The sequence below is a fragment of the Cervus canadensis genome, chromosome 11 (genome assembly GCF_019320065.1).
Source record: "Cervus canadensis isolate Bull #8, Minnesota chromosome 11, ASM1932006v1, whole genome shotgun sequence".
Classification (NCBI taxonomy): domain Eukaryota; kingdom Metazoa; phylum Chordata; class Mammalia; order Artiodactyla; family Cervidae; genus Cervus; species Cervus canadensis.
The window spans coordinates 42,254,461-42,268,778 of NC_057396.1; the positions used below are offsets into that span (position 1 = coordinate 42,254,461).

At 36.9% G+C, this 14,318-nt stretch overlaps 2 protein-coding genes across 2 annotated transcripts in view; one reads left to right on the forward strand and one right to left on the reverse strand.

The window, feature by feature from the left end:
- LOC122449250 (interferon-induced very large GTPase 1-like) overlaps window positions 1-14,318 on the forward strand; it is a 393,510-nt gene that overhangs the window by 128,416 nt on the left and 250,776 nt on the right. The gene's annotated exons all lie outside the window — the stretch shown is intronic.
- On the reverse strand, window positions 1,100-2,077 carry LOC122449247 (olfactory receptor 10A5-like). The gene has a single exon (XM_043480796.1). The coding sequence runs from the start codon at window positions 2,066-2,068 to the stop codon at window positions 1,100-1,102; it is 969 nt and encodes a 322-aa protein (XP_043336731.1). The 5' UTR covers window positions 2,069-2,077.

Below are 14,318 nucleotides of genomic sequence, written 5' to 3' on the forward strand. Positions count from 1 at the left end.
AGTCCATAGGGTTACAAAGAGTTGGACAAGATTGAACAAATAACACTTTCACTTTTCAGGCAAAGCATAACAGTTGTTAATAAGGCCTATATTGGAGTAGGTAGGATCCATTATAAGCCTTGACAAAAGAAGCATCCTGACTGAAATTATGTTTGTGAAAATTTGAAGCTACTTCAACAATGCTTACAAACTTGGAAAAGAACTCAGAGGGAAAATTGGAAATTGCAATCATTCTATTGGGGAAAATAGCCTGAAAAGAGTTGATTAAGTATTTTGGGGTTATAAAGGAATACTCATTGGAAGGACTGATGCTGAAGCTGAAGCTCCAATACTTTGGCCACCTGATGCGAAGAGCTGACTCATTGGAAAAGACCCTGATGCTGGGAAAGGTTGAAGGCTGGAGGAGAAGGGGATGACAGAGGATGAGATGGTTGGATGGCATCACCAACGCGATGGACATGAGTTTGAGTAAGCTCCAGGAGTTGGTGATGGACAGTGAAGCCGGGCGTGCTGCAGTCCATGGGGTTGCAAAGAGTTGGACACGACTGAGTGACTGAACTGAACTGATAGGAATAGTTACAGGGATTAGTGATACACTTTTCTCTGTCCATGCTAAATACCAACGAATTTAGGAGCCCATACTGCCTTAGGTGCATGCAAAATGAAGTAAATGAATGAGAAGTATTTTGTACTTAAGGGATTATAGACTTTTCTTTTCTATTAAATGGAGTTAAATTTGTCTTAAGCACAATAAATGCCAAGAGAACTTCCTGTCTGCAAGTTTACATTTCAAACAGTTTCATACTGTTTCCAAAGTAAGTCACATTGGCGCAAATATACAGAGTAAATATGCCATGTGTTTTACTCGGGAATGTATTGCCACAGAAATGTCAAATGAGAAAGAAATAAGTGCATAACAAGCAAGCAGAGGAATTTGATAGGCATGATGATAGGTCTAATCTATTTCTATATTGCTTTCTTTCCACTGTGCTTTTCAACAGCCCTTTCAATAGCTGATTTTTGTCTTAGTGGAGATGTGAATAGATGCAGAGAGGAATCCCAAACATGGAACTGATTGTTCCTCACTTAATGAATTTAGTTATACGTCAAAATGTCTACAGAATGCAGTTCTGACACCCAAAGCCTTGTGGAAGCTCCGACCAAGGGCATTCTTCACCTCATTATTTCTCAGGCTGTAGATGACAGGGTTCAGCATGGGAGTTACAACTGTGTAGCACAGTGATAGCACTTTTTTGCTCTCAGGAGAATTATTGGACTTAGGCCGAAAGTAGGTGAGGCTTAAAGATACATAGAAGAGGGAGACAACAAGAAGGTGGGATGAGCAGGTAGAGAAGGCTTTATGCTTCCCCTTTGCCGATGGAATCGTCAGGATGGCAGCAGCAATGCGAGTGTAGGAACATAGGATCAGCAAACAGGGTATCATGACAACCAGAATGGTTCCAATGATGGCATAGACCTCAAACAGTGCTGTGTCTGCACAGACCAGCCTCAGCACAGGCGGGCTGTCACAGAAGAAGTGGTTCACCTTGTTGATGCCACAGAATGGAAAGCTGAAGAGCCACGTGGTCTGCACAGTAGCCATGGGAATGCCTGGAAACCAGGAGACAGCTGCCAGTTTGGCACGTGTCCTTGGATTCATGATGACTGGGTAGTGCAAGGGACTGCAGATGGCTACATAGCGGTCATAGGCCATGGTGGCCAGGAGGAAGCATTCAGAAACCCCAAAGAAGAAGAAGAAATACATCTGAGTGGCACAGCCAAGAAAGGAGATGGTTGTGTCCTGGGCAACCAGGGTCCCCAGCATCTTGGGCACAATGACTAGGTTGAAGCCAATCTCCAAGAAGGACAAGTTCCTGAGGAAGAAGTACATGGGACTGTGCAGACTGGGGTCAGCCAAGGTAACCAGAATGATAAGGCTGTTTCCCAGCAGAGTGACCAGGTAGATGACCAGAAATGTCAGGAAGAGTACTGACTGTATTTCAGTAGGTAAGGAAGAGAAACTCAGGAGGATAAACTCACTCACTCTTGTCCAGTTTCCTTCAGCCATTGATATAGGAATGAACCCCCAGCTGTGGTCATTGAGAGAGACTCTTGATTGGAAGAGTCAGATTCTAGATTTGTTGTTGGGATTCCTTTTAGTGTCAGGGAAAGAAGCACAATCAGGATCTCAGCTGTAAGAGAAAAGGTCTTGTGTTATCTGAGAATAAAGACACAAGGAAGAAAGACCAGAGCCTGGATTCTGCAATGGGCAATGTCTCATCTTTCCCCAGTCTTACTCTTTATGCTTCATTTCCCACTTTGTTACTATATTTGCTAAAACAATTTGGATCATATCCACACACACTTATTTCCCAATGCACACTTAATACCCTCAGAGTGTGGTTAAGTGAGAGGGGTCCTGAGGCAATTGGGTGGAGTCAGAAGGAAAAACAATAGAAAATTTCTATTTATACCTATTATGTCTCCCCCTTCTTCAAAGATTCATGGTGTTTTGATTCCCCACCTATTACTAGAAATAATGATAACTTTAAAAAAACATTTATTTATTTGTTTATTCATTTATTTGGCTGTGCAGTGTCTTATTTGCAGCATGAGGGATGTAGTTCCCTGATCAGGAATCTAACTTGGCCACCTGCATTGGGAGGGCAGATTCTTAGCCACTGGGCCACCAAGGAAGTCTCAGTAATTACTTTTTTGTACATTTTTAAGGACTGTAATCCTAAAAGAACTTGAGAGGGTATATAAACAGAAAAATTCAACTGTTTTATCATGTTTTGTTGTGAGGTGACTCAAAGTAGTAGAAAAAGTGGCAAGGAGATGCAAAGAAAGGATGTAGCAGTTTTAAGGCAAGTTTGCCCCCTTTTCAATGTAAAAACAGTAGAGTACTTCATGTCATCTAATGCTTATTCTTTCTTGTCTAATCAGATTATGAGGTGACCACCTTAGGATATTTCTCCTCAGTCCAGCAAAGTTATAATTGACAGTTGATTATCAGGACCCAGAATATCCACTGGCTTTCAAAATTAAAATCTGAGAGGAGTATTTTAATATACCTAAGTAGATAGTGAGTGTGTCCCAAGAGTTCCAACTACTTCTCTTTCTAGACTGGACAAATCAAAAAAAGAAAAAGAAACAGATTCTCACAAAAATTCTGCAAAAGCTATGAGGAACATTAGAGTCAACCTGCAAGAAAAACTGTTTTGTGTAAACAACCTGGTTTATATGAATAAGAGATAGAGCCTTCAATGATATGAAAAAATTCAACATATATTCTACTTCTTTTGAGGCACTGGTGATATGATGATTGATTGCCTCCTTTAACTTTAGAATCTAATGAAGGAGATATTCAAATAATCAATTATATTAAATCACAATGAAGGGCATGATGCAGGAAATATATAGTACCTTGGGTGGGATGTATGAGAAATAGGAGTGCCTACTGCAGTCTATGAAGGCTTTTCTAGGCAACAGGGCTGAATATGAAGTTTGCTAAAAGACAGGCAAAACATCTAGGGTGCTGTATGAAATTATGAAGTTTAATCAAGAATAAATGACTAGGAAAAATATCAAAATAACTAAGCTAACACTTGAACTGAAAGTATTCCTCAGTATACAACAAAATAAATGGAAATATACTCATACCAGTATGTCCTTATCCCTGTGCTATTTTTCTTTTACATTTGAGGATAGGGAAATTTTTCTTTACCCATTCAGATAGAAAAGAAACAAAAATGAAAAAGTAAAATCACAAAAGCCACAGCAAAAAGACCTTTTCCGCTACACACAAAAACACAAAACTATCTTACACAATTCAAAAAGCTAAATCTAAATGGATTAAGGTTTAGATGTAAGGCCTGAAACTGTAAGAGTAGAATATTGACATCCAGGGAACTGAAGGAGGAGAAAAGGGGAGTTTCTGTGTAAAGGGTATAAAGTTTCAGTGTTGTCAGATGAATCACTTTTAGAAGTCTAATGTGCCTATAGTTAACAAATTGTATTGTATAACTAAAATGTTTTAAAAAGTTCTCATGTTAAGTGTTCTCACCACAATAAAAAAAATTCTTAAGAAAAAAGACATTGGGAAAAGAAAAAAATCATGCAAAGAATATAATCATACATTTAACATCAAAATGGCTATAAAACATGGGAAGATATTCAAAGTTACTAAAAAGTAAGTACAAATTAAAAATAAGATTAAACAATTGCAGTACTCAGTTATGCTAAAAGTTAAGGGAAATAAACTTGATAGGTAAGAAATGACAAATAAATCTCCCGATACAAATCAAAGAAATTTTGAACTAACAATATCTTATCTGCAATTTTAGACTAAGTTTGGGTGAAAATTGTGTTTACCTGAATGTTTTTCTCAACCTTATTTAAGATAGTGTAGTTGCAAACAAGTGAGCCAAAAGAACAAAATAGCAAGTTGGTTAAATAAATTGTTATATCTCTGCTATGAATTTCTAAGCTGAAATTTAGAATCATGTTATAAAAGAATATTTAATAACATGGAGGCATATACGTGAATGGAGTATGTTACAAAATAATATGTTTAGTGTGAAGATACTTATTTTAAAATATAAATTACTTCCATAAATGTGTGCGCTGTGTATATGTGCTCAGTCATGTCTGACTCTTTGCAACCCTTTGGACTATAACCTGCTAGGCTCCTCTGTCCATGTGCTTTTTCAGGCAAGAATACTGGAGTGGGTTATCAATTCCTTCTCCCGGGGATTTTTCTGATCAGGAATTGAACCCACATCTGTGTCTCCTGGATTGCAGGCAGATTCTTTAGAGCCATCAGGGAATTCCATATCCATAAATAGAAAAACTCAATTGCACTCATTTAAATGTTAAAAATTAATGTAGTGGTTATATGTGTTTTAACTTTTTTCTTTTTGTTTCATGTATCTATATTATTTATCTTGATATTGTAATCTTTGTATTTGAATAAACACGAATATTATAATGAAATATTCATGCTACCCAAAACAACACTTCACATTTTAAAATGCAATGATAAATTTGAAATTTTATCTGTAGTAACAGGTAAAACAAATTATTATTATTCAACAAATAATAAAACCTGTCTATTGGTCTGTGGAGGGGTCACAGAGCTTTAAGGAAAACCATTATCAATAAAAGCAAAAATAAAAGGGACCTAATAAACATTAAATCCCTTGTAGAACAAAAGAAACCACCAACAAAACAAAAAGACAACACATAGAATGGAAGAAGATACCTGAAAATGTTATTAGGATCAACAAGGGGTTAACATCCAAAATACATAAACAGCTTGTGCAATTCAATATCAAAAAAACCAAACAACCCAATCAAAAACTGGGCAGAAGGCCTGAATAGAATTTTTTTCCCCAAAAATGTACGGATGGCTAATGGGCATGTGAAGAGATGTTCAACATGGCTAATAATTGGGGGGATTCCCTGATAGTTCAGTTGGTAAAGAATCTGCCTGCAATGCAGGAGACCCTGGTTCAATTCCTGGGTTGGGAAGATCTGCTGGAGAAGGGACAGGCTACTCACTCCAGTATTCTTGGGCTAATAATCAGATAAATGCAAATCAAAACCATAGTGTGATATCACCTCACTCCTGTCAGAAGAGCTATCATCAAGGAGTCTACAAATAATAATAATTTGCTGGCAAGAATGTGGAGAAAAGGGAACCCTTGTACCCTGTCACTGGGAATGTAAATTCATGCAGCCACTATGGAAAACAGGATGGAGGTTACACAAGAACTAAAAAGAGAACTAGTGTATGACCCAGCAATCCCACTGCTGAGTATATATCCTAAGAATATAAAAAGTATGATTCAAAAGTATTTGGGCGCATATATATATATGTGTGTGTATATATATGTATACACACACACACACACACATATAATGGACTATATTGCTCAGCCATAAAAAGAATGAAATTCCGCTATTTGAAACCATGTGAAAAAAATAAAGGAAAATGTGTGCATGGACCTAGAAAACATCATGATTAGTAATATGTCAGAGAAGGACAAATATTCTATGATAACACTATATAAGGAATAAATCACCTATATAAATCACTTATATTCCTTATATAGGAATAAAACAAACTAGTGAATATAACAAAAAAGAAATAACCTCACAGATATAGAAACCAAACTAGTGGTTACTCAAGGAGAGGGGGACGAGGGAGAGGCAAACTAAGGGTATGAGATTAAGAGATACAAAATTACTATGTATAAAATAGGTAAGAAACAAGGATATATTATATAGCACTAAGAATTATAGCCATTAGCTTGTAATGACTTTGAATGGAATATAATCTATAAAAGTATAGATTATATATGTGGAATTTAGAAAGACTTTAAGGATGACCCTATATGCCAGACAGCAAAAGAGACACAGATGTAAAGAACAGACTTCTGGACTATGTGGAAGAACGGCATTGAAACATGTATATTAGCATATATAAAACAGAACGACCAGTGCAGGTTCCATGCATGAAGCAGGGCACTCAAAGCTGGTGCTCTGGGACAACTCGGAGGGATGGGTAGGGAGGGATGTGGGAGGGGGGTTCGGGATGGTGGGACAGATGTACACCCATGGCTGATTCATGTCGATGTGTCGCAAAAAACACCCACAATAGTGTAAAGTAATTTTCCTCCAATTAAAATGAATAAATAAATTTTTTTAAAAAAATAAAAATTTTAAAAATAAAAAAGTTACTATGTATAACATAGGTCAGAAACAAGGATATATTATATAGTACTGAGAGTTATAGCCATTAGCTTGTAATGACTTTGAATGGAATATAATCTATAAAAGTACTAAATAAATCACTATGCTATACATCTGAAACTAATAAAACCTTTTAAATCAAGTATACTTCAATTAAAAATGATTTCTCTCCCTTAAAAACATAGGGAATGAAAATTCAATTCATTAAAAATATCAATAAGAAATGAACATGTAAAATTACTCTATTTTCCCAGTACTAATAATAAATACAAATTAGACAAATCAATAAATAACACTGGAATTCAATTTTGCTCATCAAACTTGGAAAAGTAAAAATAATCATAACTCTCAGTGCTAATAAGGGTGTGGTGTAGTAGAACATACCTTTGATTTTGGTGTAAAAAAGAGTATAATTTTTCTGAAGAGCAATTTAGAAAATTTAAATGAAATCTCTTAAAGTGGTCATCCATTTTGTCTCAAGAACTCAGTGTTTCTAATTTAAACCAATAATCAGAGCCTTAGACAAAGATTTCACTTATAGACATTTCAGTGTTGTATCTCTATAGTGTCAGAACTGGAAACAATCACTAATGAATAACTGACTAGGTCAACTATGACCTAAGACTTCAGAAAATATTATGTAATCACCTAAGCCTTTTTTGAAGAAATGCTATTGAATAACATCCATGACATAATATTAAAATTAAAGAACAAGAATAAATGTGTACATGTAAGATTCCAACTTTGTAAATAAGAAAAATAGGAAAAACAACTGAAAGAATATGCCAGTTTTAGCAAAAATCACCTTTAAGTGGTGGGGAAAGGAATGAGTTACTTCCTAATTTTATTTTCTGATTATTCAAGCACTCAACAGTGAGCTACGTTTTGTTCTACAACAGCATTAAAGCAATAATGATAAAAATGAAAATGATGACTGTATGTTGTTACTATTTGCTGAATACATAATAAAATCATGCTAGTAATTTTACTTTTCTAATAGTCTTCTCCACAACAACTGTCTGATTTTGAGGCTATTATTACTACACTGCTAATGGAGGAACTGAAGTTTGGAGAGATTAAGTAACTTCCTGGTTAAGGAATTTGGTAAATTGTTTGCACAGCAGGACAACACAGGTCCTGCAATTAGAACCATAATGAAAAAAAAAAAACTAGTAAAAGCAGCACGGGTTTTCAACAAGGCCTACATTTTGAACACAGAATACATTTTAGGTCTCACCTTTTGTCTTTCATCATCAGCTTTTTTGCACTTATGGATGAATTACTTCCCTTCATGATTCTATACAGAGGTTGGTGATTTTTTTTTTCCTCTAAAAGGACAAGACATAAAATATTTTAGGCTTTATGGCCCATATGGTCTCTGTTGCAACTACACAACATCTAAACTAATGCACACATGCAAAATACTGAATCCATATTATAATGTGCTGTGCTTAGTCACTCAGTTGTGTCTGACTCTTTGTGACCGGAGGGCCTGTAGCCTGCTAGGCTCCTCTGTCCAGGGGATTCACCAGGCAAGAACACTGCAGTGGGCTGCCAGGCCCTTCTCCAGAGGATCTTCCCGAGCCAGGGATCAAATCCGGGTCTCTACCACTAGCGCCACCTGGGAAGCCCATAAACAGGACAGGTACACAGATATATACCAAACCTAAACAAATGAGCGTCTGAAGACTGATTTTATTTATCAAAATTGGAATTTTATATAATTTTCAGATGCCATGAACTTTTATTCTTCTTATGATTTTTTAAAATCATTTAAAAAACTTAAAAGCCATTTTTAGCCCATGGGCCATAGAAAACAGGAGGCTAGCTGGAAGTTTGCCAGTCCTGCTCTGTATCTTTTCACACAACTTCACTTGTTGGAACACCTGCCTCCTTTATCCTGCTGACCTCTTCCTTCTCTTCTTTAAAACTCAGGTATGTTCTCCCTGTGCTACTACCAGATGGGGTTATTCCTGGCTTTAAAAATAATTTTCTTTAATTTTCTATTTTAATTATTTATTGAATCAGAATTGCCTAGTTTAATTTGCAAACTCTTTCAGACAAGGAACTGCCTACTACTTAGAACAAGCCCAGTGCAAATGCAGATTGAGCTATTTATGATAAATGAATACAAGAATTTCAGAAAGTTCATGATTCCTTGAGTTTTCATTAGACTTCATGCCCAGTCACATTCTTCTACTGAAAGCGACTTTCACTAGAAGTTTCATTTCATGACAAAACATGGTGAGTGGTTCTGGTGGAGAAGGACCGGGAAGGATGAGGGAGTAGAGATGAAATGGACTATTGGTTTTCCCACAGAATTTCTGGAAACTGCTGGGCAGAAGAGATGGCAGACTGTCTTGATGGAAGACACTGAAGAACCTTCTGGTCCATAGTCAATGCACAGACTCCTTGCCAGACCCTCCAGAACTTCCATAGAACATTCTTCTTTCTTTCCTTATTTTATTTTTTATTGGCAGACAGTGGCTTTACACTGCTGTGTTAGTTTCTGGTGCGCAGCAAAGTGAATCAATTGCATACATCCCCTCTTCCCTGTATTTCCTTCCCGTTTAGGTCACCTCAGAGCACAGAGTTCCCTGGGCTATTCAGTTAGTTCTTATCAGCTATGTGTTGTATACATAGTAGTGAATATATGCTAATCCCATTCTCCCAATCCATCCCACCTGCCCTTCCCCCTTGATATCCATATGTGTGTTCTTTACATCTGTGTCTCTATTTTTGCTTTGCAGATAAGTTCATCTATACCATATTCTAGATTCCACATAAATGTGTTAATATACAATATTTGCTTTTCTCTTTCTTGCTTACTTTACTCTGTATGACAGTCTCTAGGTTTTATGTTAATTATTGACTGACTGTCCCAGGAGGAGGAACTCACTTTTCTGGACTTTCTGCAGTCATAGAATTGTGTAAAGAATAGTGTGCTCTGCCTCATGAATGTTCCACTGAGGCAAGTCTTTCTTGAGTCAATTAGAGGAAAGTCCAGAGTTGGAGGAGGTATATGTCCTGTTAAAGCTTCAGAGACTGGAATTTTTCTGAACCAGAAAGATTTGGAGTCACAGTTGGACAATAACTTGGGTAATCTGAATCTTTTTGTGGTCTCAGACCTTACTTTCTGAAAAAAAATGGGAAATCAACACTTAGGGAGGCCAAAAAACACATATGATTTTTCCGGTGTGGAAACAGGAATAGAATTCTGGCGTTCCACCAAACCTTGTCTAGTTGAGCAGCTGAAACTTGAGATGGGCTTGGGTTGATTTGGCCCTTGATGAGATCCTTACCTGTGCCCAGAAGGGAGATCTGCCTTGTTCAGCTCTACCTGATACCTGTGCTTCATGCAGGCTCCTGAGAGTTTGATGAACTCTGGCTCTGCTGTCAGAAGAACCAGAAAAACTACGAGGGAGGCCCTACTCCCTTTCCTGGATGAGCCATCAATGACTAGACATGAAGCCAGATCACTGCAGCCTTCTCTGTGTCAGGTGTGAGTGAGCAGACGAGGTGGGTTGGCCCTGCTCCCAGTCCTGACTTAGGAGATCGTTCCCAGATGTGCCTCGTTTGCCCTCAGAGCCAGATGAAGGGCTGGCACCTGCATTTTCCCCCAGGTGTTTCTGGTATCAGCTTAGCTCCTCTTCCTGCCCTTCCTCAAGAGTACCTGACCTTTCTTGACTTCACTGTCCTTTGGGACCCTACGAAATGTCAGATGCCAACAGGATGAAGTTCAAGAAAGGAAAACCATTCTGTATGAGTGTGATATTGTATAGAGAAAACATAAATGTCTGGATTCTAAGTGACCTAAATTTAACCCCAGCACTAGAAATCTCTGGTTTGTGATGCCTAGCAATTTTATTAAACTCTAGGAGTTTCCATTTCCATATTGCTGAGACAAAGATAACATGCTTATTTACAGGGTTGATATGACAGGATGGGATATATTAAAAAGGATTTTAATGTATTCTATTACAGCATGTGCGTGTGTGTCTGTGCGCTAATCACTAAGTCATATCTGACTCTTTGCAACTCCACGGACTGTAGCCCACCAGGTTCCTCTGTCAATGGTATTTTCCAGGCAAGGATACTGGAGTGGGTTTCCATTTGCTCCTCCAGAGATCTGCCCAACCCAGGAATCAAACTTGGGTCTCCTGCTTTGTAGGTGGATTCTTTGCTACTGAGCCACCTGGGAAGCCCTATTATAACATATGTATTACTATATCATGAATATCATGTTATAATAACCTTCCAAACTTCCCAATAGCCAATACTTGTTCATCAACAAATATTGACTAATTACTACATGCCAGGCATTGTTCTAGGCCCTTAGAAAGAGAAATGAAAGAAAAAAAGGCTCTGTGCTCCTAAAGCTTACATTTGAATGGAGAAATCCAGGCATTGAACAAATAAACCATTAAGCCTCAAGATTAAGTAGTTGCTATACACAAATTCAGGATGGAAGAAATAGAAAACTGCTGAAAGAAGGGACTTCTCTATCATAGGATCGTTTTGTCTTTTTGCTAATAGTAGGCTTGTCATTGTTAAAGCAGTCATATAAGCTGAAGATATAAGCCCTTGTCCAAAGTTTGATCAAGTTAATTCAGGTTACTGGTTATGAAAAGTCTAGAGAGCCAGTACAGCATAGAGCTGGTGATTCAGGCTTTAAGAATCATATAGTTTTAGGTCACATGAAAGATTAAATTATTTCTTATTATAGTACAATTATTAATAGTTAAATAATATACAAACTATTTTAACTCCATCAATAGGTGATGGATTAAAAATTATAGATTTCCCATTAAAATGTAAAAATATATAAAAATATAGATTTCCCATTAAAATATAAAAATATATAAAAATATAGATTTCCCATTAAAATATAAAAATATATAAAAATATAGATTTCCCATTAAAATATAAAAATATAGATTTCCGTAATACTATTTTTCTGTGAATAAATTAAGTTAAAGTGGAATAAACTCCAAGATAAAATTTTATTTGAAATAAAGCCATTTCAAATAAAGGACATGATATAAACATTACAAAAATTATAAAGTATAATTATATATTTGCATAGGACTAACCTTACACATATATACATATAAAATATGTAAATAGTAAATTGCTAGAAAGACACACAAGGAATTAATTATAATTGTTTCCTTGGTGCAGAAAAGTGGGAAAGCACAGAGGTGAATCCTGAGAAGGAAATATTTTGATTATATATTATTGTGTACTTAATTTTATCATGTACATTTATTAAAATTTTAATAAAAATACTTGGAATAATACTCTAGATTTATCTCATCCCTCCACTATTAATTCCTAGTCTTATGATCTAGAGAAAGATACTAAAATTACTCAATGTCCCAATACCTGTTGTGAAGAGGAAATAAATTTAAGTACAGAAAACCTGATAAACCTAGATGAATGTCATGTTAGGCAGGTTTCATCAAGATACTACCTGATCTGAGACTTGAAAGTTTCCATTAGGTGAGGAAGGAGCATTCCAGTTGACTATAGGATGAGGCAACATCAGTATCATTCCACAATACTATTTCTACAATCATTGATTTATAGTCTTTATACTAATTCTTCTGCTTTGAGTATTTTTCCTTTTTATTTTTACTTGGTTAACTCCTGCACAATTTTCTTATATCACCCTAAATATTACTTCCTCAGTGAAGTCTTCTCTGAATCATGCTTATAAATTAGGACTCCCTCTTTTTATTCTTTTTCCAGAGCAATATACCTTTTCCTTCATTGCAATAATATCAACTTGTAATTATAATTATTTGTGCAGTTCTTTCTTTAATACTTTTCCTCTCCACTGGACTGTAACGTCCCTGAGGCAATGACTCTGTTTTGCTCATCCTTGTAAATTCAGTACTTATTCGTGAGTGTAAGGCAGGAATGGGAAGTGCTCAGAAGCAATGAGAACACTGAAGAGACTCATGATAATAATTTAGAAATGAGGGCCTGGCTAGTGGCATATAATGGTGTATAATGGCATCGTCAGTGAAAAGGTGAACTGAGTCAAGGTTTGAGCACGAAGACGTTTGCCAAGGAAGAATGGGCAGGATTAGGAGACTGGTTGAACCCTTCTGTGATGGCCTTTATTGAAGGGCGGAATTACATCATGGTGCAGCACTCTGCGTGGCGCCTTTTCATTCTGTAGATGTTTGTGTGTTTGTCTGTCTCACAACCAGGGGCTCTGAGAGGGCAGCACCTGGTTTACTGTTACACCAAGATTCAGTCTGTAAATATCCACTGATTAGATGAAAGAAAATGTCAACAAATGATGAGGTCAAAAAGAGGGATAATTAAAAAGAAAAGGGTTTTTAAGATTTGGAAATTCTCTGGGAGGATGGTGCTAGATATATGCTTTGACACCCAAACAGAGATGTCTTGGATTTAGCTGGAAACCTGGAATTCCCATTTCAGTGAGAGGTCAGAGCTAGGGAAACAATTTAGGATTTATACTTTTAATCATTGATTTATTACCCACATACCCATTGTATTCCAGGCATTGGACTAGGCCTCAGTAATACAAGCATGAATGATGAATACAAGCATGAATGTCCCTGCTGTGTCCTCTATGCATGTGAAAAATACAATTGTGATATCTTTAATGCTTAGCAGTGCTAACTTATTAACTTAGTGCTAACTGAGCTTACCATGAAATTAAAAGACGCTTACTCCTTAGAAGGAAAGCTATAACCAACCTAGACAGCATATTAAAAAGCAGAGACATTACTTTGCCAACAAAGGTCTGTCTAGTAAAGGCTATGGTTTTTCCAGTGGTCATGTATGGATGTGAGAGTTGGACTGTAAAGAAAGCTGAGCACCAAAGAATTGATGCTTTTGAACTGTGGCATTGAAGACTCTTCAGGGTCCCTTGGACTGCAAGGAGATCCAACCAGTCCATCCTAAAGGAAATTAGTCCTGGGTGTTCATTGGAAAGACTGACGTTGAAGCTGAAACTCCAATACTTTGGCCACCTGATGCGAAGAGCTGACTCATTTGAAAAGACCCTGATGCTGGGAAAGATTGAGGGCAGGCGGAGAAAGGGATGACAGAGGATGAGATGGTTAGATGGCATCACCAACTCGATGGACATGGGTTTGCGTAGACTCCGGGAGTTGGTGATAGGGAGGCCTGGTGTGCTGTGGTTCATGGGGTCACAAAGAGTCGGACACGACTGAGTGACTGAACTGAACTGAACTGAACTGAGCTTAACACATGCTAGATGCCACGTGTGTTCAAAGGAGAGTGAACTTAGATTTGCTTAGAGGAATCTGAGAGAGATTGATAGAAAACACTGGAGTTTACTCTTAAACGATATGTAGACGCTAAGTTGGTATGAGAAGTATAGTATGGTGTCTTTTAATATCATTTTGGACTAGTTTATTTTAGTGTTGCTCAATTGTTTTATGTTCTTACTGATTTTCTTTCTACTTGTCCTACTCATTAACGAGAAATTATATAGAAATCGCCCACTGCATATGGATTTATCTATTTTTCATTTCACCTTTACCATTTTTTCTCTATAT